This window comes from Podarcis cretensis, assembly GCF_951804945.1.
Source record: "Podarcis cretensis genome assembly, chromosome: 16".
NCBI classification, from domain to species: Eukaryota; Metazoa; Chordata; class Lepidosauria; order Squamata; family Lacertidae; genus Podarcis; species Podarcis cretensis.
This window is the reverse complement of record NC_137186.1, coordinates 31,817,594-31,842,222: the sequence shown is the minus strand read 5'-3', so window position 1 is coordinate 31,842,222 and position 24,629 is coordinate 31,817,594. Positions and strand designations below refer to the sequence as shown.

Genomic DNA, 24,629 nt, shown 5'->3' with positions numbered 1-24,629 from the left:
ATAAATAAGAAACCACAAAAGCAAATAATTCTATGAAATCTTACACGAAATGCATCAAGATACAGCGTCAAGCTGCCAGGTTTTATGCCGCATAAAAACCCCTGACAGAAATCGATCTTTCCCTTCAAACGTAACTCAATGCAGCAATGAAACGGCGAAAGAAAGAGAGAGAAAAATCCAAACTCTAAACATGGATTTGGGGTGAAAATCACCTTAATTTCCCATGACACACTAAAGTCGTGATCCTAAGCATGCTTATCTTCAAATAAATCCTGCCGCAATCAGTGAGACTTGCCTCTCGGTCGACATGTTTCTGTTGGGTTGAAAGTTTCATCGGTGCGATATGGTTCTTTTTGGGGATACTTGATTGCAACTGGCAGAGAGAGAAAAGGATCCCTTTGCCGCTTTCTTCTTTTTTTAATGAAGTCTCCATCTCAGGAAACATTAAAAACAAACTCTTTTGACAGATTCGTAGTAGTTGACATCCATCATGATGATATCTCCTACCTTTTTTTTTTTTTTTTTGGAAAGCAGTATACAGGAAATAAAACACGTGATGCTATGGGGTTTGTTTGTTTTCCTACGAAAAGCAGTATCTGTTAAAAAAAACCCAAACCCTTGAGAATGCTCAGAAAATATAATTTTGAAATACCCAAGAAAAAAACATCCCAGATCAAATCATGTCTGTATCTGGACATCTGCGAAAGGCTTTCCTTTTAAGGATATATTGATTTATATATTGATTTTAAATGAAACGTACTCCGCAGCAAAACCTTAGACATGTCTTCTCAAAAGTCAGGCCAACTGAGGCTTGAGGGCAGAGAACTCCTACTGGTGGGTTGTGGGGATCCAAAACAGGGGTGCCAATTTTAATAAAATATGGGGGGGGCAGGTGACCTCCGCCACATATAATTGATCACATGATGTGTTGTACACTTACCATTTGAATGGCAATGCCCAGCATCTTTGGGGGGGGCAAGCCCCCTCAAATATTTTTTTTGGGGGGGCAAAGGGACCTCAGTCCCTTGGAATTGGCTCTTATGATCTGAAATTTTGAAAACTCTTCTGGGCAAGCATGGCAAAAAATAAGGGAGTGGCCTTTCCCCAATCCCTTGGGGGGGCACTTTTTAAACTTCATATTTCCTTCCCATTGCCCCTCCCTTATAAAGAACAGAAAGGCTTTGGCATGGAAAGATGTTGGGCCCTTTGGACAAATTTCCCTATGGGCTTGCTTTGCAAGACGAAAATGTCTTGCGAGTTCCTGCGGGTTTTCCCCTCCTTTCCCCCCTTTTTCTAAGCCACTAAGCCGCTTATCAGCTGATCCGCTAAGCCGCTAAGCGGCTTATCAGCTGATCCGCTAAGCGGCTTATCAGCTGATCCGCTAAGCCGCTTATCAGCTGATCCGCTAAGCCGCTAAAAGCCGCTAATAGCGCTAATCCGCTAAGCCGTCAATGGGCTTGCTTCGCAAGACGAAAAAACCGCTAGACGAAGAGAATCGCGGAACGGATTCTTTTCGTCTTGCGTGGCACCACTGTAAATATATCCTCTCCCAGTACTATTCAGATTCCAACAAGATCTCCCCCTCCAAGGTCAGACCTGTCTCTCTGCCCTCCGTGAAGGAGATCGAAAGCACCCTGTGACCTCTGGGATGCCATATAATTGTACCCTTAATTATTCTCACAAAGATCTAGTTGGCCTGTTTTTTAAATATACAGTGGTTTGTGTGCCACTGTTTGACAGTTTTCTCTTGAAATGGTGCTGTACCAACAGTGAGCCCTGGAAGCATGGGGGGGGGGGTTTGACATTTAGCAATAGCTGTTGGGGCACAATTTGGCTAGGACAGGCAAGTTCAAATTCCGTTTTGGGGCCTAATCCAGCCAGCCAGTTTAATCTATCCCCTGTGGCAATTTATTAGTTTATTTCCTGGGGTAAATTCCTAACACCTTGAATCCTAAAAGAAGCTCAACAACTTTGGTTGGCCCTTTGTTCAGCCCCCATAACCCTTCACGTCATCAAATTTGACCCTCTTTGAAAAAAGTTTGGACACCACTTGGCTTTGTTGTTTAGTCGTTTAGTCGTGTCCGACTCTTCGTGACCCCATGAACCAGAGCACACCAGGCACTCCTGTCTTCCACTGCCTCCCACAGTTTGGTCAAACTCATGCTGGTAGCTTCGAGAACACTGTCCAACCATCTCATCCTCTGTCGTCCCCTTCTCTTTGTGCCCTCCATCTTTCTGAACATCAGGGTCTTTTCCAAGGAGTCTTCTCCTCTCATGAGGTGGCCAAAGTATTGGAGCCTCAGCTTCATGATCTGTCCTTCCAGTGAGCACTCAGGGCTGATTTCCTTCAGAATGGATAGGTTTGATCTTCTTGCAGTCCATGGGACTCTCAAGAGTCTCCTCCAGCACCATAATTCAAAAGCATCAATTCTTCGGCGATCAGCCTTCTTTATGGTCCACTGGGCTAGGAGTGTTCATTCTCCTATCCCCGAGCCCAAATATCAGTCTCAGTTTATTACTTCTGTTAAATCAAGGTGTTTGAATTCACCAAAGCTTTGGGGAAGTAGTCAAAGTATGGGCTGTATATGAGTATCCGAGTTTTCCATCTATGGCAGGGGTGGGGGACCTCTGGCACATGGGCAAGATGGCCTAGGGGTTCAAATTCGTTCTGTGAGGCCGTTTCCCACAAGCCACGTCCACCTGCCCCACATCCGGACATCTGGGGCAGCTGGAGACCCATGTGCAAATACAGGATTCTCCTGATTTGCATGGGAAAGCAGGGTTTGGCTCTCAGCTGAAGGGCACCAGAGATGCTTTAAAGCAGCGGTTCTCAACCTGTGGGTCCCCAGATGTTGTTGGACTACAACTCCCATCACCCCTAGCTAGCAAGGCCAGAGCTCAGGGATGATGGGAGTTGTAGTCCAACAGCATCTGGGGACCCACAGGTTGAGAACCGCTGCTTTAAAGCATTGCACAGGGCTGTTTGGAAACCCATTAGGAGGCTCTTTGAATTCCCAGCTTTGGGACTTGAGAACATGAAAACACACAGCATCATTATGATGCCAGGCGATTGACAAGGTGGCTGGCCCCACCCACCCATCAGATTTTGCCTGCGAGGCTAGGATCTTCTAAGGATCTGACCCGTGGAGCCAAAAAAGGTTCCACACCCCTGATCAATGACATATGTACAATGTTGTATGTCAATAGCTGGTTGTTTCTCCATTCAGTAACTGGGTGTATGTGTGTGTGCTTTGTGCTTCCCGCAGACATTTTTTTTTTCTCTTACAGGAGCTTCTAATACATTATTGCAGTAATGGCTCTGCTTTCCCCGGATCCGCAATACGTTCTGCGGGGAACAACTGATGCAGTCAATGCTCTGTGCTTTCATTGTTCAGATCCAGAACCGGAATTTCCCATTCTTTTCTCTGGGTGAGTATGGGGGGTGTCAGGATGAGAGATCAAATTATATTAGAAAAAAGTCTTAAACAAGCATAGTCTTACGATCTGCTCAGCAGTTTGTTTGCTTTTAATGTACCGTACTTTTCCATATATAAGGCTAGGTTTTTTTACTTTAAAATTATGTTGGAAAACTCTGGGTTGTCTTATACACAGGGCAATCTCCCCCCCTACTTTCTTAAATTGGAGTCCCTAAAAATAGGGGGCGTCTTATACATGGGGGCATCTTATACACGGAAAAATATGGTATTTTATGTGCCAGGAATGTATGCATTGAACTCTGTCTGTTGGGTCTTTGGACCGCAATGAAGAATTGAATTGAAATTGAATGTTTGGTATTAACCTTTGTATTCTTTTTCAAACTTTTTTTTTATTTTGTTTTGTTAAAATCTCAGATATACATTTTCCACTATTAAATATACAACAGTACTTACAACGACTTTCCTTCTTCTCCTTTCATGGTTCCTTGTACTTCCAAAATTAGCTGCATATTTTATTCCCGCCATCTAGTTTCCCCATTTCCATTATATCTTAATCAGGCAAAGGGCCTTCTTGGTAGTGGTGGCCGCCCTGTGGAACGCCCTCCCACTAGATGTCAAAGAAATAAAACAACTATCTGACTTTTAGAAGACATCTGAAGGCAGCCCTGTTTAGGAAAGTTTTTACTGTCTGATGTTTTATCGTTTTCATTACTGTTATTATCATTAATTCTGTTGGGAGCCGCCCAGAGTGGCTGTGGAAACCGAGCCAGATGGGCGGGGTATAAATTATTATTGTTATTATCATCATCATTATTATTATTGTTATTATTATTAATACTGTTGAATTTACAATAATCCTGCTAGCGTTTTCATTTGCTTGCAGTTGTTTTCCAGTAACTCCACAGATATTTTCCATTCCTCTTTATATACCCAGTCTTCTTGTTCTCTTACCATGCTAGACCTGATAGCTCTACGTATTCCATTATTTTCAGCTGCCATTCCTCCTTCTTTGAAACCTGTATTCTTTTTCTAACTTTAATAAAAAGAAAACCAAAAGGTGTGTGACTGTGTAAGACAAGCAAAGCAAGCATATTCAAATTCTCTTTGTATGCAGAAGTTTTTTGTTTTTGTTTTGGAGTGCGATGACTTAGGCATCCCTGCCATAAAATTTACCATATTTTTCGCTCTATGAGACGCACCAGACCACAAGACGCACCTAGTTTTTGGAGGAGGAAAACAAGAAAAAAAAATCTGAATCTCAGAAGCCAGAACAGCAAGAGGGATCGCTGCGCAGCGAAAGCAGTGATCCCTCTTGCTGTTCTGGCTTCTGGGATAGCTGCGCAGCCTGCATTCGCTCCATAAGATGCACACACATTTCCCCTTACTTTTTAGGAGGGAAAAAGTGAGTCTTACAGAGCAAAAAATACGGTAACTTTCAAGGAACATCCTGACATTTTACTGATTTGTCCCTCCCCCCAAAGGGAAAGTAATGATCAAATCAGCAAGCTGGTAGTGATTTTTTAAAAAACATCTCTGCAGTGTAGAAAGTCTGTAGGCCACTTAGATAAGTTTGGAAGTACCACCAGATTGCTCATGCTTTGAAACGGTTGCTGGTGAAATTAGCATTTGTCTCCCTCCCACCCATTTTTCTTTTCTTGTTTAGATCTTCTAATGGGCTGGTCCATATCTGGAATCTGAAAACACACAGGGTGGATAGGACACTGGATGGGCATGGCGGGAAATCAGTGTACTGGGTGAAAGCTTTACGCAACAGAAGAAATGCACTTCTTAGGTGAGTGATGCAATTCAGAAGGAGCACGCTTAGAAGATTGCGGAATTAACGATGTCTCTAGAAAAGGGCATCAGATTGAAAAGCTAGAGCAGTGGAGAGGGAATTCTTTTACAGCCCAGGAGCCCACATTCTCTTCTGGGCAACCCTTTGGGGGAAACATGGTAGCGGTGGGCGGGGCCAGAGGTCAAAATGGGCGGAGTAATAGATTGCATGGCACCTTTCTATGGTAGGCAAGTCTCTGCAACATCTGGAGGGGGACAAAGGCTCCACATCTCTGGATTTCATTGACTGGGAGCAGCTCTGCAGGGTTTGAGACAGGAGTCTTTCCCAGCTGCAACCTGGAGGTGCCACCAAGAATTACCATATTGTTTGCTCTATAAGATGCACCCGACCATAAGACGCACCTAGTTTTTAGGGGAGGAAAACAAGAAATAAGAAGCCTCCTGAGCGAAGAGGGAGCGCAGGGCCCTGGTCTCATGAGTCAGAGCGTTCCACCAGGCTGGTTGAGGCTGATCTAACTTCCTTAGGGCCCAGGACCTCAAGAGTGTTGCTATTTATGGACCTTAAGGTCCTCCGTGGGGCATACCACATAGGATTGTGAAGGATTGTTACAAGACCGCTGTTCCCTTCACAGAACTACAATTCCCAGAGTTCCTTAACAATCAATCCTTCTGCTGGGGAATTCTGGGAACTGAAGCCCTGTGAAGGGAATAGGGGTCTCCTAACAACTCTCACTATTCTTAACAAACTACGGTTCCCAATATTCCTTTTTTGGGTGGGAGGAAGCCATGCCTTTTTAAAGCGGTATGATACTGGTTTAAATGTATAGTGCGGATGGGGCCTTAGTATGATTAACGTTGGATACAGGCCATTTGATACACACATGCAGAGTCAGCTGAAGATAACTTTTCCTGCGTCTGGATGAACAGGCTGTCGTCCACACAAGCTTCTGCCACAATAAATCTGCTAGGTGCCACAAGGCCTTCGGTTGTTTTGACTGACAGAACGCTCCACCTTCTTCTGGAGCAGATTGCCAAAGCGTCAGGGTAATTTGGAGATGTTTTGACATGTTTATCAAGAAAAGACATCTTCCGTAGCAGACCTTATTAGCATTTATATTTGTTGTCGTCTGCATAACCACAATTAACAACCCAGAATTAAATCTGAGTTGTTAACATAATTACATGGTTTTCATTTCGCATGCACTCTGTGCTCAGAAGCATCGACACAGAAATCTTTCAGGACTACAGTTATTTCTGGGTAAAGGTAAAGGTAAAGGTACCCCTGCCCGTACGGGCCAGTCTTGACAGACTCTGGGGTTGTGCGCCCATCTCACTTAAGAGGCCAGGGGCCAGCGCTGTCCGGAGACACTTCCGGGTCACGTGGCCAGCGTGACATCGCTGCTCTGGCCAGAGCCAGAGCCGCACACGGAAACGCCGTTTACCTTCCCGCTGGTAAGCGGTCCCTATTTATCTACTTGCACCCGGAGGTGCTTTCGAACTGCTAGGTTGGCAGGCACTGGGACCGAGCAGCGGGAGCGCACCCCGCCGCAGGGGTTCGAACCGCCGACCTTTCGATCGGCAAGCCCTAGGCGCTGAGGCTTTAACCCACAGCGCCACCTGCGTCCCTTTATTTCTGGGTAGTGTTCCTTAATTCTCGATCTCCATAAGAGAATGTCTGTATAGGTTGGACTCTGCACCTAGCTGGGGTTGGTTGAAGAAGCAATTCGGTCAGGATACCTGAGAAACCTCACTTGTGTTGATGGACTTCTGAGTCCATCTTAACACCCACATTTCAAAGTGACTATTACTGTACTTCATATGAGGTTTGGTTCTCATAATTTTAAGTATCTCATCTGTCTTCTGTAATGCTAATTGTACTGCAGATCAATATAGTTGTTTATTTTCAAATTACATCGTAGAAACACAATGCAAATGTTTTGTTTGTTGCAGTTATTAATACTATCTTTGTCTGTGGCGTGTCATTGTTGTCGTTTACTAGCAGCTTCATACCCGTGGCTCTGGGATTCTAAGAAACAAAAAAATCAGTGCTATTGTGAAAGGTTTAGTCCGCCATCTTGATGCAAAACAGTGTCCACTTGTATCCAGACATGGTCAAAAACGTGCTTGTTGATCTCAGATATCATCGTGCAAAACCTAGTTACAATATCTTAAGAGGTGCCCCAATGCACAGCAAATAACTTTCCAAAATGTATATATTAGATTTTTGTGAGTGGGGGGAGCTGGTGCATTTTATGTACTTCCACCTTTCATCCAAAACTGACAGGCGGCAATGTTCTTTTGGCTGGAACAGGGGAAAGCCATCCAGACTTCTTGCAAATTTGTTTCCCCTGTGGCCTGAAGCAGGGGCGGCTCATCCCGTTTCAAAGCTTGAGGCGAAATGGAAATTGCCACCCTCTCTGCTGCTGCTGCACTTCCCACCCCGCGGCTGCTGGCATTCGTGCCAATTTCTGGCAAGATCTCACCAAAATCTCATGAGATTTCGTGTACTCTACGATATCTCACGAGATTTCAGCGAATCTCACTGGAAATGGGCACCGATGCTTCGGCTGCTTCATTGTGGATGGGCTGGGCCGGGCCTGAGGTAAATTTAGCAGCTGCCTTGTTGAAGCTAAGCAGGTCTAGGTGTGGTAAGTGCTTGGAGCCACATGTGCACCACATTGTGTTCCATAATGGAAGAAAGGCGGGATATATATGTAATAGAACAAAAGCTCTTACCTGTTTCGGAAAGTTGCTTGTTCCGTATGCATCTTGAGGTGTCGTAATTAATTTGTTCTGAGAAACAAGGAGCAGGTTCTCATCTATGTTTGGATACAGGTGGGTGCCATTTTGAATCGAGATGGCAGGCTGACTTTTGGAAAGCTGCACTGATTTTAACTACAGTGGGCGCTTGGGTTGTGAACGTGATCCATGCAGGAATCACGTTTGCAGTCCGCAGCATCCGCAACCCAAGCGCGGGTCGTGATTTAGCACTTCTGCGCATGCGCAAGCGCCGAAACCCGAAAGTAACCCGTTCCAGTACTTCCGGGTTCGGTGCGGTGCGCAGCCCAAAGTGTCTGTAATCCGAGGTATGATTGTACTGATTTCCATTTCTGCAATAAATAACAACAACAAAAACTAGGCACACAGGTGATGCTGGAGGATCTGGTTCCGTACCTCTCAGCCCACTGGGCCCCTTCCCAGAATCTAGTTCTTCCAGTTCCCCACACTCACTCCATTCCGCTTCGTGCTCTGGCAATTCCCACCATGATTTCTTCCTGGGACTCATGGCACCATAGAGCTAAACCCAAGGATGTTTGGTGCCTTCTATATCTGAAGGGCCTGTACTGCAGATTAGATATTTGATGAGTGCTATTACGTTCGTTGCCATCCCATCCAGGTCTCCCCTTCTGCAGACCGGACATACCCAACTGCTTCAGCCTTTCCTTTAACATTAGACTAGTTAGACCGATAGCCCAATTCAGGATACAACAGCTTCATACATTCATGGCTCCTGGGCCTGGAGGCTTGAGCTCAAAACACGCTAGATTAGTAGTGAGCATGCAACAGTGATATTAATGTGACGTGTGTTGTTTTCTTTAATTTGACGGGCAAATAAAGGAAACAGAGACCAGCTTCCCTCCTCTCGGTAGCCAGGAAGTTGACAGCTCAGGTGGCTTATGCGAGGGCTGGGTATACAGGAGTGTTAGATACGTATTGGCATGGAGCTCTGTTGATCCATGTTGAAGCTGCTTGGCAAAGAGACGCTCAGAATCTGCAAATTCTGCCGTATGACAAAGAATGTTTCTGATTGTAAAAGCCAGGGCCGTGACCAAAACATCTGCCTGTGGGACTTGGCCGAAGGAAGGAGTGCTGTCACAGACTCTGTTTCCACGGAGAATATTGGGTTCTGCAAATGCTCCCTCTTGGAGGTTGAAGAGAGACGGTGGCTACTAGCCATGCCATGGAAAGGCCTGGAAGAGGTAGGTAATGTATTTTTGCCACACACCGCAACCCCAGAGTCGGTCACGACTGGACCTAATGGTCAGGGGTCCCTTTACCTTTACTTTATCATAAGGTTCTGGAACAGATTACCATAATATAAAACAACATTAAAATCCATTTTAAAAGACCCTACTTCGGAATAGGCCCTAAAAAATATACATCCTGGCTGGGAAAGGCCAATGGCAATGTCCATAGAGTGAAGGAGCCAGTTGCATCTCTTTGGGGAGAGACTTCCACATCATAGAGACTGCCCAGGCCTTCTCCCACTCAAATTTCCACGGGCAACAGAGCAACCGAGAGTGCTCCCTTGGTCTGTCTTAACACCCAAGAGGGTCTGTAGGGAAGGAGGTGGTCTTTGAGATGCTAGGTGGAACATGAACAATATTTGGCATGCTCTAGTTTTTCCATGGGTTGGATGATCGAAAATGTGGAAATGTTCATTATCTATGTAAAATAACTTTTCTCAGAAGGAGGCGCAATGAATTCTTTGTGTTAGCTAATGAGATCTGCTAAGAATACCATGGTGCTTGAATGCCACTAATGGAATATTCCAAGCCTGGCTTTAGCTGATGTTTGGAAATGTGTGGCTGATGACCTTTATGTGTGCTCTATGGGATCTGGGATGGTGATCCTGACTGGCAGTAAATTCCCCTCGTTCTCAGGAAGAATCCTTCTATCTGGAAATGCCAGGGCCACCTTCTACATTCAAAGCAGTTGTTCTGTTTTGAGCTATAATCTCTTCCCCAAGAGGGTGGGCTTGGCTTTGCAGTCACGGGCTTGCCAGATTATTTTTTTAAGTGCCCAAGTCAAAAATTCCACAAAATTCATGTGTAAGCTCCATATATATATATATATATATATATATATATATATTCTATCCTCAAACAGGTAACACCATGAGCCAAAGTACTTTTGAGGCTTATGATTAACATGAAGACTTAATATGTGTTTATGCTTGGCCGGGACCCAAAGGGGGTAATTTTGTCTTGAAGCAGATTCCATCTATGAATAATAAGACCTGAACAGACATTTATTTGTTCCTGATTGCATTTAAATCACCAATTATGAGTTACATGCACTTCTCTTGCCAATTTGCCAGAAACATGCTAAAAAGTATTATAAATGTGCAAAAGGAGAAGGGTGTGTTTTCTTGTGGCCACCTATAGCCACCCAGGAACACTATTAGCCTCAGGCAAAGACAAAACTCTCCTAGTAAGCACAAAAACGAAGGAGAGAAGATCAGCCCGGAACATCTTCTGGTTTCAGCTACAGTCGACAAAATACATGAGACCCGGGATTTATTTCTGAGGCTCGGTGGCAACCATTGCAGGCTGCTTCTTGGGTCTTCCATTCTAGCACTTAACCCTTTTGCATGCTGCAGGGAGTGCCCCAAACTCGCTGCCTTTTGGTCTTCAGCAATAGCAGCCAACAACCCTCAGGTCTTGCTTTCTCTTTCCTGAGCAGCGATGAATGCAACAGATATTAAGCTGCAGAAATATTTCCTTCCCTGCCTAGATCGTGGATGGGGAAGCATGTGGCCTACCATATGTTGTTGGGCTCTTGGTTCCTTCAGCTCCAACCACCATGGACAATGGGCAGAGGTGAGGGGAGTTGGAGCTCAACAGAATCTGAAAGATTCACCATCCATGATCTAGGCCAGGGGTCAGCAAACTTTTTCAGCAGGGAGCCGGTGCACTGTCCCTCAGACCTTGCGGGGGGCCGGACTATATTTTTGGGGGGGAATGAACGAATTCCTATGCCCCAGAGATGCATATTAAATAAAAGCACATATTCTACTCATGTAAAAACACTAGGCAGGCCCCACAAATAACCCAGAGATGCATTTTAAATAAAAGTACACATTCTACTCATGTAAAAACACGCTGATTCCCGGACCGTCCGCAGTGATGGAGTTGAAGTGGGAAAAGTGTGAACTGGGGGGAGGTTAACACACCATTTAAATTGCCCTCCTGAATCTGTTCCATGCCTCATGGGGAGGAAACCTGCAGGTACCATACTGGGCAAGTTGCACTTTTGGAAGCATGTGCTTTTGAGTCGGGGGTGGGGAGAAAGGGCCATTGCCCCAATCCAAATTATCTCAGATACACACACATGCCTGTAGCTGTTTTCAACTGAAGGAAGTTGGGAAACCTCTTTCACAACTTGTTTAAGCTTGGCACTGGGACGGCAAACCTGAACACACTTGCTTGTGAGCAAGGCCTATGGAACTCAGAGGGACTTCCTCCTGAGTAAATGTGCATGGTTCTGCTCTATGCTGAGAAATGCAAAGAATCCTTAGGAACGCAAGCGCTCCTAGCTCTTTACTGCCCTTTAAAATGAGAAAGGATGCTCTGGCTGCTTTCCTCTGCACACTTTCCTGGGAAGCTACCATGGCAGGCAATAAGAGCAAGTAGCAAACTTGTGGCCTCTTAGGTATTTGGTGAGACACAAGACAGGGCCTTCTAGGTGGCTGCTCCCAGATAATGGTATATATTCCCACTCAAGGCTTGCCTGGTCCCCCACTCTGCTTTCCTTTTGCTAGCAGGCAAAGAGATGTTTTTGTTCCAACAGTCACTGGCTGTTATGACGGTTTAAAGTGATTTCAGTGCTATTTTAAATGCAAGGTTACTTATTTAACGGGGGCAGAGAGTGAATTTTTAGTTGCGCTGGTTTGTGTTGTGAGATGCATTGAGTTTTTCACTGGGAGAAAGGTGGAATATAAAATGAATAACTAAATAAAGACATAGTGCTGGCCTGCGCTGTGGGTTAAACCACTGAGCCTAGGGCTTGCTGATCAGAAGGTCGGCAGTTCGAATTCCCATGACGGGGTGAGCTCCCGTTGCTCGGTCCCTGCTCCTACCAACCTAGCAGTTCGAAAGCACGTCAAAGTGCAAGTAGATAAATAGGTACCGCTCTGGCGGGAAGGTAAACGGCGTTTCCGTGCACTGCTCTGGTTCGCCAGAAGCGGCTTAGTCCTGCTGGCCACATGACCCAGAAGCTGTACGCCGGCTCCCTCGGCCAGTAAAGCGAGATGAGCGCCGCAACCCCAAAGTCGGTCACGACTGGACCTAATGGTCAGGGGTCCCTTTACCTTTATAGAGACCAATGACTCAAAATAAGGCTGCTTTGTGTGCGATGAAGGAACCAAAGCTCAGCTGTAAAGCATGTGTTTTGCACACAAAAGCTGTCCAGCATGGCCAATGCCAACATATGGAGGACCACAGGTTCCCCACCCCTTTTGAGGACGATGCTGAGATCAATGGACCAAGTAAGAGGCACCTTCCTACATTTCTTGGTGGGATTGACTTCCAAGTCAATGTGAATAGGACTGGACAGCAAGTTAGACAGCTGCCTTCCCCTAGTTAGAGCACTAACAGTACCTTCTCCTCCCTCCGCAAATGCCCCGATTTTCTCAGTGCTATGTACGCTCCTGAGATGGTTTAATAAATTGGAGGCACACTTCGTTGGGAACGCTATTGAAATTGTGGGCGCCCTAGCAAGAGCTTTGAGCAAGCCCTGTTCATTTCAGTGGAACATGGCGAACTGAGCTTCCTACTGGTTCGCAGGGGCGAAACTAGGCTTCGTTTCACCTGGATCAGGCCTAGTTTGGCACACCCCCCAACGCGCATTTGTGTACAGTCTGGGAGCCTCAGTGGCGCCCCTCTGGAGGTTTCTAAAACCCTGGTAGCTCTCTCTTTCTCGTTCAGCAGTAAATCATTGACGTCGTTGTGCCTTCCACCTCTTGGGCTCTTGCGATTTATACCACAGACTGCTCAAAGCAGAGCATGTGCTCTCAAAGCAGCTTGGCCCCCTTTGATTTTTCCTCCCAGGTCTTCAGCATGAGAGTGCCAGTAAATTGTAAGTGTTGTGTACTGAATACAACTCGTCGTGCTGGTAAGGCTACCTTCTGGCCCTTCTGAATGCCGAGAGTCTTAATGTGCCCTGAATGAGTTTCATGCAAATGGTTTGCCATGGAAATGATTCATACAGGAAGAGGGAAGAAGATCAAGGGGAGAGAAGGGGTAGGAGGAACATCTAAAGAAGTTGGCTCCATGGAGCACTGCATGCTCTTGGGGCTTCTGCTATTGGCCCAGGATGCTACAGAGAAAGCTGCCTTATACCATTGCTCCATCTAACTCGGTGCTGCTCACACCAGGGATAGTCTACAATGGAGTCCTCTGTATCTGGTTGGACTGCATCGGCCCAAGCCGACATGGCCAGCAGTCAAGGATGAAGGGATTTGTAATCCAGAAACATCTAGAGGGCACTGCATTTGTTCTACACCGGACAGTAGGTCACTGGGTTATCAGGACAGTGACCTTTCCCCAGTCTTAGCTGGAAAGCTGGGACTTTCTGCATGCAATTCCTGTGTTCCGCTACTGAGCTTCGATCTCTTCTCTTTTGCCATTGGGGAAATCCAACTAGCATGGGCTCTATTGCTGAATTTTGGTGGAGGCTACAATCCCATGTGGGATGTGGGTGGCGCTGTGGGTTAAACCACAGAGCCTAGGACTTGCTGATCGGAAGGTCAGCAGTTCAAATCCCCATGACGGGGTGAGCTCCCATTGCTCGGTCCCAGCTCCTGCCCACCTAGCAGTTTGAAAGCACGTCAAAGTGCAGTACATAATAGGTACCGCTCCGGCGGGAAGGTAAACGGCGTTTCCGTGCGCTGTTCTGGTTTGCCAGAAGCGGCTTAGTCATGCTGGCCACATGACCCAGAAGCTGTACGCCGGCTCCACTGGCCAATAAAGCGAGATGAGCACCGCAACCCCAGAGTCGGTCACGACTGGACCTAATGGTCAGGGGTCCCTTTACCTTTACCTTTACCTTTACCTTTACCTTTACAATCCCATGTCCTGCCTTTGGGAGTCGTCCCCACCGAACAGAGCGAGAACTATTTCTGCACTGCATGCCTATGGGACCAGGCTGCTCCGCTCTTAATTTTGACACAGCTATTACTGCAAAAGGGGAATGCAAGCAGGTTCAAAACTGTACAGATCTAAATGGACATAGGGCAGCAGTTCAGTTGGCTAGAGCGTGGTGCTGATAATGCCAAAGTTGCAGGTTCGATCCCCGCATGGGACGGCTGCGTATTCCTTTTTTATTATTTTTATTTTTATTGACTTTTAATTTTAACAGTTAGCTTCACAAATAAGTCATACACATAGGATTCTTTGAATCCCTGGACTTCCCTCCAGCCCTCCATGGTTTCCATAATTATTCTTTTCCAATGGCATCATATAATCTCCATATTTTCTTAACACTCAGTTCTCACCATAGTTCTCTTTACATTGCAAGTGTGGTTTTTTTTTTAAAAAAAAAAAATCCTGCCAGTGTTTTTAGTTGTTTACAGTGTTCTTTTAAGTAACTTATAAATTTTCTCCATTCTTTATTAAATTTGTTATCTTCTTGATCTCTCATCTTCCTGGTCATTTTCACCATTTCGGCATAGCCCATCATCTTTATCAGCCATTCTTCTCTTGAGGGTACTTTATCTTCCTTCCATCTGTGGGCTAACAGTGGGATGGCTGCATATTCCTGCATTACATGGGGGGTTGGACGAGATAATCCTCAGGGTCCCTTTCCAACTCTGCAATTCTATGAATCTATGATTCAGCAATGAAACTCAGGTACCTTTCCCTGACGTTCAGAGAAAACTTTTTATCCAAGTACCTGACAGCCAATAACTTTTCAAACCAGTGAAAAATACAGTCACGGAACCAAGAAATTACACAAAACGAAAGAATTACCGTGAAAATCCCTGAAACGAGAAGTAATCGACTATAGAATTGAATTAAATAAAAAAAAATTAAGGGAAAATTAACCTAGAATTAAACAAAGACTTATCGAGATGCCGGCTACAAAACTCATTTCACTGGACTAATCAGTTTCCTCAGAAGGAAATAAATACATTTATAAACCTTAAATGATTTTAAGTGCTATCAAACAAACTCAAGAGCAGGGCAGAAACGCTTCCTTGAGTTTACAAAAAAGGTATAAAAACCTCAATGTCAAGTTTTAAACATAGCCCTATTTAAGAAAACATTATAAACCTTAAATGATTTTAAATAATTTCCAGCAAACTCAACAGCAGGGCTGAAATGCTTCCCTGAGTTTACAAAAAAACCTCATGAAAACCTCAATGACAAGTTTTAAACATAGCCCTATTTAGGAGAGGGACGCAGGTGGTGCTGTGGGTTAAAGCCTCAGCGCCTAGGACTTGCCGATCGAAAGGTCGGCGGTTCGAATCCCTGCGGCGGGGTGCGCTCCCGCTGCTCGGTCCCAGCGCCTGCCAACCTAGCAGTTCGAAAGCATGTCAAAGTGCAAGTAGATAAATAGGGACCGCTTACCAGCGGGAAGGTAAACGGCGTTTCCGTGTGCGGCTCTGGCTCGCCAGAACAGCAATGTCACGCTGGCCACGTGACCCGGAAGTGTCTCCGGACAGCGCTGGCCCCTGGCCTCTTAAGTGAGATGGGCGCACAACCCCAGAGTCTGTCAAGACTGGCCCGTACGGGCAGGGGTACCTTTACCTTTACCTTTATTTAGGAGAACCAAGCAGTAGTAATAAGAAATTGAGGACTCGGTTGTAAAAACTCTAGTACTGCCTTTCCAAAGGGTTTTAAGTAAAACTTACAAAGGAATACAAGATAAGCTGTTTAGGTTTCAAACAAACTCCAAAACAGGGCAGAAACTCAAAAACAGGGCTGAAGCGCTCCTGATGCCCTGTTTTTGAGTTTGTTTGAAATCTAAACAGTTTATCTCGTGGATGTGCTCTGAATGTAGAAGGACCCAGGTTGGACACCCCCCATGTCTCCTGGAACCCTGGAGAACTTCTGCCAGCCAGTGGTGGAGGAAGGGGGAAGGGGGTATGGTCCGCCCTGGGTGTCATCACTGAGGGGGGTGGGATGACAAAATTAGTTTTTTAATTAACAAAATTGGGCTCGCAAAACTTTCTAGGAGTGATGTGGTGGCTTAGGCGCCTGCAGATTCCATGTTGCCTGAAATGGCAGCGTGGAAGTTGCGTCTGCCTACCACCTCCCCCTTAGCCCCCCCCCCCACAGCAGAGGGGGCATCGATGGAGAGGCTGTAAGCTTCGGAGAGGCTCACCCCCCCCCCACGGGCACAGATCGCACCACCCCTGACTGCAGGACACGCCCCCGCACCAGGCACCCAAGCGGCTAGCTACGCCACTGCTGTCAGCCCGTGTAGACAGTACAGTGGTACCTCAGGTTAAGTACTTAATTCGTTCCGGAGGTCCGTTCTTAACCTGAAACTGTTCTTAACCTGAAGCACCACTTTGGCTAATGGGGTCTCCCGCTGCTGCCACGCCACCGGAGTACGATTTTTGTTCTCATCCTGAAACAAAGTTCTTAACCCGAGGTACTATTTCTGGGTTAGCGGAGTCTGTAACCTGAAGCGTATGTAACCCGAGGTACCACTGTACTGAACTAGATGGGCGATATTCTGACTCAGTATAAGGTAGCTTCCTTTGGCCTTTCCTAGCAGTTATGATTTCTGGGGCTTCCTCCGGGTTGATTTGTTTTCTCCCACCATCCCTGAGCAACAACAGAGCTTGCTCCACCTTTTTTTGCAAATCCCCTTAGCAGACTCATCCTTGTGTCTGGCGCCAGGCCAACTAAACTTGTTTTCCTGATGTCAGGTTCGGGTTTTGGAGCTGCCATCCAAGATTTTAGTCTGTACCTTGAAGCCAGAGGCCGATGCCAAGTTGGGCATGCCCATGTGTCTGAAGATGTGGCAGGTAAGCCAACGGGAGCTTGCTAATTACAAAAATGCTTCCCTCGCTGTGATTCATTTCTCTATATACGGAGCCCATGAATCATTCTTCACTCTGAGGTTTTTATATTTATTTATTTATTTTTGATTGATTGTCAAAAGCAATCAACTAATTATGCTATTAAGGGTGGGAGGGAAACAGGAACATCCTTCACATAACCGCTGGAGCTTTCCACATTTCACCAGATGGTGTGGGTTGCGAGTTTTGTAAATACTCCCTGAAAAGTTTAGCCCGGGTAGTTTGGTTTTTTGAAGTATCCAGGGGGGGAAATAACGATCATGGAACTTGGATTTGGCAAGGCATTTGATAGCCTGGCATTAATAAAACACTTGAGCTTTAATCAACATGACTGTATTTTGATTTGCTTGTCTCTAGTCTGGTGTGAACCAACCATGTTACTACCTACCTTGCCTCTTCAGATTTGGAGAGGTTAAACATATTTATTTATGTATAATGCTTACATTATCCTGTACTAGCAGCCTCATACTCAGCATTGCTTGGGGATTCTGAGAAACAACGATGACAAAATCGGTGTGGTTTTTAAATCAGTGGTTCAAATCGGTTTTGAACCATATTGATTCAAAATGGTGCCTAGTACCCAAACGCAAGACGAAAACCTGCTCTTGGATCTTGGGGACCATCACGCAAAAATTGGCTGAAATCACGACGTTTTGAAAGGTTCCGTGCGCCATCTTGACTCAAAGTGGCATCCGGCATCCCAAACCTAGACAAAATGGATCCACACATGGAGGGAAAAAAGTTCCTTGGTCTTGGGAAACATCATGCAAAATGTAGTTGCAATATGTCAAGAGGTGTCCAAATGCATAGCAAATACAGTGGTGCCCCGCAAGACGAATGCCTCGCAAGACGAAAAACCCGCTAGACAAAAGGGTTTTCCGTTTTTCGAGGCGCTTCGCAAGACGAATTTCCCTATGGGCTTGCTTTGCAAGACGAAAATGTCTTGCGAGTCTTGTGAGTTCTTTCCCTTTCCCCGTCCTTTTTCTAAGCCGCTAATAGCCGCTAATAGCGCTAAGCCGCTAAGCCGCTAAGCCGCTAATAGGGATGCTTCGCAAGACGAAAAAACCGCAAGATGAAGAGACTCGCGGAACGGATTATTTTCGTCTTGCGAGGCACCACTGTAACTTTCCGAAATATATGTTAATATATGTTTGGAGTGGACTTTTGTCTTTGGAATTAAAGAAAGACTGGAGCCTGGCTAGCCATCTGTGTTGGGCACTCTTCAGCCCCTGCACTAAGCAAGTGGGGTTGGACTAGGCACCCATCAACACTGATTTTGAGGGTTCAAATGTAATTATACCGCTGGGCCTTATTTAGAGAAGTCTTAAGGTTCCTTCGGCCAATAAAGCGAGATGAGTGCCGCAACCCGAGTTGTCCACAACTGGACCTAACGGTCAGGGGTCCCTTTACCTTTAAGGTTCACACACTTTGTCATATCAGTAGAAGACATGAAGGCCCAGTTCATACTTTTAGCATAGCACCTATATTTAATGGAGGATTTACTTGGGTGGCTCAGCTGATGGTTGTCTAAACCCGTGTTTCCCAACCTTGTGCCTCCAGCTGTTTTTGAACTACAACTCCCATCATCCCTGACTAGCAAGACCAGTGGCAAGGGATGATGGGAATTGTAGTCCAAAAACAGCTGGAGGCACAAGGTTGGGAAACACTGGTCTAAACTAATAGTTTAGATCAGTGGTTCTCAACCTGTGGGTCCCCAGATGTTGTTGGACTACAACTCCCATCATCCCTGAGCTCTGGCCTTGCTAGCTAGGGGTGATAGGAGTTGTAGTTCAACAACATCTGGAGACCCACAGGTTGAGAAAAGCTGGTTTAGATGATTGGGAATTATTTGCAGAGGGCTTTGTCTCCTCCTTTGCACACAAGAGGAGGAGAGTGAAACCTTCATGCTTTCCGTTTTGCCTCAACCATAGTGCCCTGGTGGTTTACAAACTTGAGGAACTGTGGTTCCTTCTATCGCTCTCTGATTTAATAAAACAGAATATCAAAATACAGATGGACCCTGCTTTAACCAACTAGCTTTAGCGGAGGGCGGGTTCCTCTGACCGCAGTTTGGTCAAAAATGAAAGTGGGAGTGGGCCTTCAAGATTTTCATAGAATCAAAGAATTGTAAAGTTGGAAGGGACCCCTTTCATCTAGTTCAACCCCCTGCAATGCAGGAATAATAAAATTTTGCTAGACTGCTAACTCCCAGCAGCTCCAGTTAGCATGACCTTTGGTCAAGGATGCTAGAAGTTGCAGTCCAACAACATCTGGAAGACCACAGATTCCCTGTCCATGTTTTACTTACTTCCTCCAGTGCTCTAAAGAGAGGAAGAGTGGTAGGGAAGCCTATAACATTTAGTCTTCTAGAGAGACAGAAACGTTCACACAACAGAAAAGTTGTCAAAGCTTTTGTATAGCACTTCATACAGCCTTGTCCTAGATCCTGGTAGAATACAGGTAATCACAAAAATCGTAAATGAATTACAGTGAGTAACAAAACAGATTGTTTTTTTTGATAGCAAAGCATTTCAGCTTCTGCCTTCATCGACTGCTCGGATGTAAATCAAAAGGTGCTGTAGTCAAGGTGGTAGTTATAGAACATTAGAATATTCAGAAGTGTTACACTTAACTGCAGAGACAGACAGACAGAGGTTTATTGCTATTTCATTTGGAAGCCTGTCCAGGAAGGAAAGAAGGAAGCAAGCAAAGGAGAATCACTGTCAACTTGTCAGGAATATGCATTAATGGAGTTTATATAATAAAGTACTTACTGCATTTCCAGTTTCTACATGCATTCTTGTTAGTGTTTTTTTAAAAAAAATGCTCACCATTGCACAACATAGCACCTTTCCTGCTGGGAAAATTAAGGGAAAACAATCCTTGCGTTTGCAGATTCAACCCTTTTCAGTTGGCTATGATTTGCAGGAGCCCAGTGGATACGCATCGGATTATAAGACATATTACTTCAAAGGAGGAGGAATGTTCCATCCGACCTCAAGCTGCTGTTTGGACCTTCCTTTCTACTCTTCCAAAGCTAGCAGCGCTTTTAATTTATAAAACATACGGCTCACATTCTCTGTTGTTTTTTTTAAAAAAAATGGCACCCAAGTTGCTGTACAATTCATCAACCATCATGAAAAGACAGCAAAACAGACTGCTATACAGTGGTACCTTGGGTTACATACGCTTCAGGTTACATACGCTTCAGGTTACAGACTCCGCTTACCCAGAAATAGTGCTTCAGGTTAAGAACTTTGCTTCAGGATGAGAACAGAAATCGTGCTCTGGCAGCGCGGCGGCAGCGGGAGGCCCCATTAGCTAAAGTGCTGCTTCAGGTTAAGAACAGTTTCAGGTTAAGTACAGACCTCCGGAACGTATTAAGAACTTAACCTGAGGTACCACTGTATAGCAGTCAAAAAACCAACAATCCAATAATGGCACATAAATTAAAATAGGCCAGGGAATGCCTTCCAAAACAAGCTAACCAGTATACTTATGAATACCCATCACTGGGGAACAGCAGGAGAGAGCTGTTTGCTGTCATGAGCTACCTGTGAGATTCCCACAGGTATCTGGTTGGAATACAGGATTCTAGATCAGGCAGGCCTTTGGTCTGATCAGGGGCCACCCTCCCCATATGAACCAGCCATACCCTGCAGTTTTCGGCAGATGCCCAGCCAAGGGAGATGCAGAGGGTGGCCACATAAGAACGGGCCTTTTCAGTGGTGGTTCCCCATCTATGGAATGCTCTCCCCGGGAATAGTAGTAGTAGTAGTAGTAATAATAATAATAATAATAATAATAATAATAATAATAATAAATTTATTTATACCCCGCACTTCCTGGTTCAAAAACCGGGCTCAGGACAGCTAACAAGGTAAAGGTACCCCTGCCCGTACGGGCCAGTCTTGACAGACTCTGGGGTTGTGCGCCCATCTCACTTAAGAGGCCAGGGGCCAGCGCTGTCCGGAGACACTTCCGGGTCACGTGGCCAGCGTGACATCGCTGCTCTGGCCAGAGCCAGAGCCAGAGCCGCACACGGAAACGCCGTTTACCTTCCCGCTGGTAAGCGGTCCCTATTTATCTACTTGCACCCGGAGGTGCTTTCGAACTGCTAGGTTGGCAGGCGCTGGGACCGAGCAGCGGGAGCGCACCCTGCCGCAGGGATTCGAACCGCCGACCTTTCGATCGGCAAGTCCTAGGCGCTGAGGCTTTAACCCACAGCGCCACCTGCGTCCCCAACAACAAATTTAAAACACTTTAAAAAACTTAATTATAAAAGCAGCATAAAATACAGTATAAAAACATGAATAACAATAAAAATCAAAAATCAATTAAATGGTGGCTGAATTGGTCCTACTTGGGCCAGCGAGGAGGCCAGGGGAGAATTAGCTGTGGGGTCTCAGAGCAGGTGATCTTCATAAAAGGGGAGGGGGAGGGAAGAGAAGGGAAATAAAAGATCAGGCTGAATTTAAATTAAAGGCCAGGCGGAATAGCTCTGTCTTACAGGCCCGACGGAAGGAGGTTAACTCCTAAAGGGCCCTAGTCTCATGGGACAGAGCATTCCACCAGGTCGGAGCCATCACTGAAAAGGCCCTGGCCCTGGTGGAGGATAATCTGACTTCCTTAGGGCCCGGGACCTTTAAACTATGGTTATTCATGGACCTTAAGGTCCTGTGTGGGGCATACCAGGAGAGACGGTCCCATAGATACGAGGGCCCTAAGCCACAAAGGGCTTTAAAGGTCCAAACCAGCACCTTGAACCTGACCCTATACTCCACCGGGAGCCAGTGCAACTGGTAAAGCACTGGGTGAATATGGTCCCATGGCAGGGACCCCATGAGGAGCCTCGCTGCAGTATTCTGCACCCACTGGAGTTTGTGGGACAATTTCAAGGGCAGCCCCACGTGGAGTGAATTACAGTAGTCAAGCCTGGAGGTGACTGTCGCATGGATCACTGGCCCCCTCAGTCTTTAGGCACCAGGCGAAAATGTTTTCCTTTACTCTGGCCTTTGATAAGGAATTTGCCTCCATCAGTGGAGCTCATCGTTTCGTGGGGCAGGTTAGGACCTTAGTCATACCTTTTATCTATTTTGTATTGCCCCTTCCTTTAATTTTTTTTTCCTGGCTCTGAATTGCTTTCATTCATTGCATTTTAACCTTGCCAAGTCGCCGCGAAACTTTTTTCCTCTGTACAAAGCGACGGACAAATGTAACTCATGACCTTCACCATTATCATCCAACCCGGATTCTTACGGCATTGTTAAAAATCTTCCCCTTATGACAAAGAGTGGAGAGGAATAGATCACAAAGCAGGCTTTAACAGGAAGGACTGCTGAGAGGCTATTTTCACCAGCAGGATCATCCATTGTAGCTAACCTAGGGATTCTTAAAACAATTTTAGTACAGTGGTACCTCGGGTTAAGTACTTAATTCGTTCCGGAGGTCCATACTTAACCTGAAACTGTTCTTAACCTGAAGCACCACTTTAGTTAATGGGGCCTCCTCCTGCTGCTGCCGTGCTGCCGGAGCACGATTTCTGTTCTGATCCTGAAGCAAAGTTCTTAACCCGAAGCACTGTTTCTGAGTTAGCGGAGTCTGTAACCTGAAGCGTATGTAACCCGAGGTACCACTGTATTGTAACATGGGTCTTGATACTGGTCTGAAGGAGTAATGGGAGAGGGAGAGGGTCAATGCACGGTTGTCTTGAGCATTTAATTCTTCAAAAGCTACCTCTAATTAATTAATTAATTAACATAAAGATCTGGCAAGAGGTCAGATCTGAAAGTGGGGCATCTTTGCGTTCTGTCGGAAAGTATTTGGGCCTTTGTGGGTTTGTGTTTTTTCCTTTAAAATCTATAGCTGGCGTTAACAGGCAATTGTTTTTTTTAATTTGCTTTGATTACGACTTTTGAACCTTTTGCTCACATGGTGAGTCTTCCGATTTGCAGGGGCCATCCGTCAACCGGCCGGTGCAATGATGAATATTTTCCTTAAGTGTGACACGTAATCCAGTAACGTTCCTTTCTTTGAGTTATTTCAGAGACTTAAATAAATTGGGTGGCTGGCCAGAGTGCCATGCCCTTTGGCCTGTGACATCATTAATCAAAATATCTCTCAATTGGTTACAGCGGGATTCAGACCTGTTAACTCTTTGGGTTCAGGAGATTTTTTGTTTTTTCCTTTTGGGGGAGGGGGAGAGAAAGAAAATAGTTTCCCTTGATATTGGAGATAGTAACCATGGACAGCACTTTACTTGAGCTTTTAAAAAACCCCACCCGCATACATATTCTTTATTCCGCACTTATACAAACTCATATATGAAAATATGAACAAATTTAATATTAAGCAGCCACGTTCTTTGCTCTTTTTCCAAGGCCTGTTCAAAACTCTGGTGTTTATTTAATTTTTTGCAAAACTGTTGATTTTATATATATTGAAGATTTTATTACATCTGCTTGCTTGCTTGTTTTAATATGTTTAAAATATAACAGGAAAAAAAGGATGCCAGCTCATATTAGCAGTTTGAACAATCCGTCAATCCTCAAACGTATCTATTATTATGAAACCATTCATATGTCCAAATAGATATCCAAATGAGATTGTCCTACCTATATAATCTATATGTTCAAAGGTTGAAAGGGCAGTGGATCTTGAAGAGCCCTTGTGGGGGCCAAGAGACTTATAGGTTCAAGGTTGGAAGGATATAAACACCCGCCATCCATTACACAGTGTTCTGAAATGTCTACTTGTTTTTAAAGTCTATTGGTGTTACCAGTGTGAATATTTCACGTTATTTTGTGTAAACACCTTAGAATGATTTTTCAGAAATGTATGAGGCGGTATGTAAATTGGGTTACATCACAATGCAAACACTATAGTTTGAATGTTCTGTTGCAAGAGCGAAACGGACTTTCACTTGGGCAATTGGACTCCCCATTCCTCTCCTTCTCCCTAACACACCCTCAAAATCTGCACAGGACCTTCCAGATAAAAACTTTTGAGGTACATAGGGTGAGGGCTGCAGGTAGAAGAAGAGGACAGCAAGCTGGGTTGGCTATCATCATAAATGCATACCGTACTTTTCCATGTAGAGGCGAGGTTTTTTCCCTTAAGAAATTATCTTAAAAATTGGGGTTCGTCTTATACATAGGGGGGATGTGGGATTGGTTGCTGCCGTGAGATTGTCCTCAGTTATTGGGTGTGTTATTGGTGGCTGCGGCAAGGGCTGGTGTTGATTGGCTGTGGCTGCGGCAAGTGGGCGGGCGATTAGCTGTTTCTCCTGGTGTGGGGACAGACAATAAGTGGCAATCCGCGAGTGGCAGCGTATGCCAGGCGGGTGAGCGATTTTCGGCAATCTCCCTTAAAAATGCTCAACAACTCTTGGCCACCCCGCCCCCTAAAAAAGCTCACCAACTCTAGGCAATCTCCCCCCATTTTCTTATACACATCCCTGTGTATAAGACGCCCCCTATTTTTGAATAGGGGGCGTCTTATACACAGGGATGTGTTATACATGGAAAAATATGGTAACTAAAGGACGCAGGTGGCGCTGTGATCTAAACCACAGAGCCTACGGC

The 24,629-nt window shown here is 45.4% G+C and overlaps 1 protein-coding gene across 5 annotated transcripts in view; it reads left to right on the top strand.

The window, feature by feature from the left end:
• The window catches only part of GNB1L (G protein subunit beta 1 like), a 90,676-nt gene that overhangs the window by 50,886 nt on the left and 15,161 nt on the right, over positions 1-24,629 (top strand). For 4 of the 5 annotated variants that reach the window (XM_079957072.1, XM_079957068.1, XM_079957071.1 and 1 more), the window contains 4 exons: positions 3,289-3,429; positions 5,101-5,229; positions 9,049-9,211; positions 16,894-16,992. In XM_079957072.1, the coding sequence (XP_079813198.1) occupies positions 3,314-3,429; positions 5,101-5,229; positions 9,049-9,211; positions 16,894-16,992 (507 nt within the window). In that variant the 5' untranslated portion in view covers positions 3,289-3,313. Of the gene's footprint in view, positions 1-3,108; positions 3,196-3,288; positions 3,430-5,100; positions 5,230-9,048; positions 9,212-16,893; positions 16,993-24,629 lie in introns of those variants that run through there. The other variant, XM_079957070.1, reaches the window with a different exon arrangement.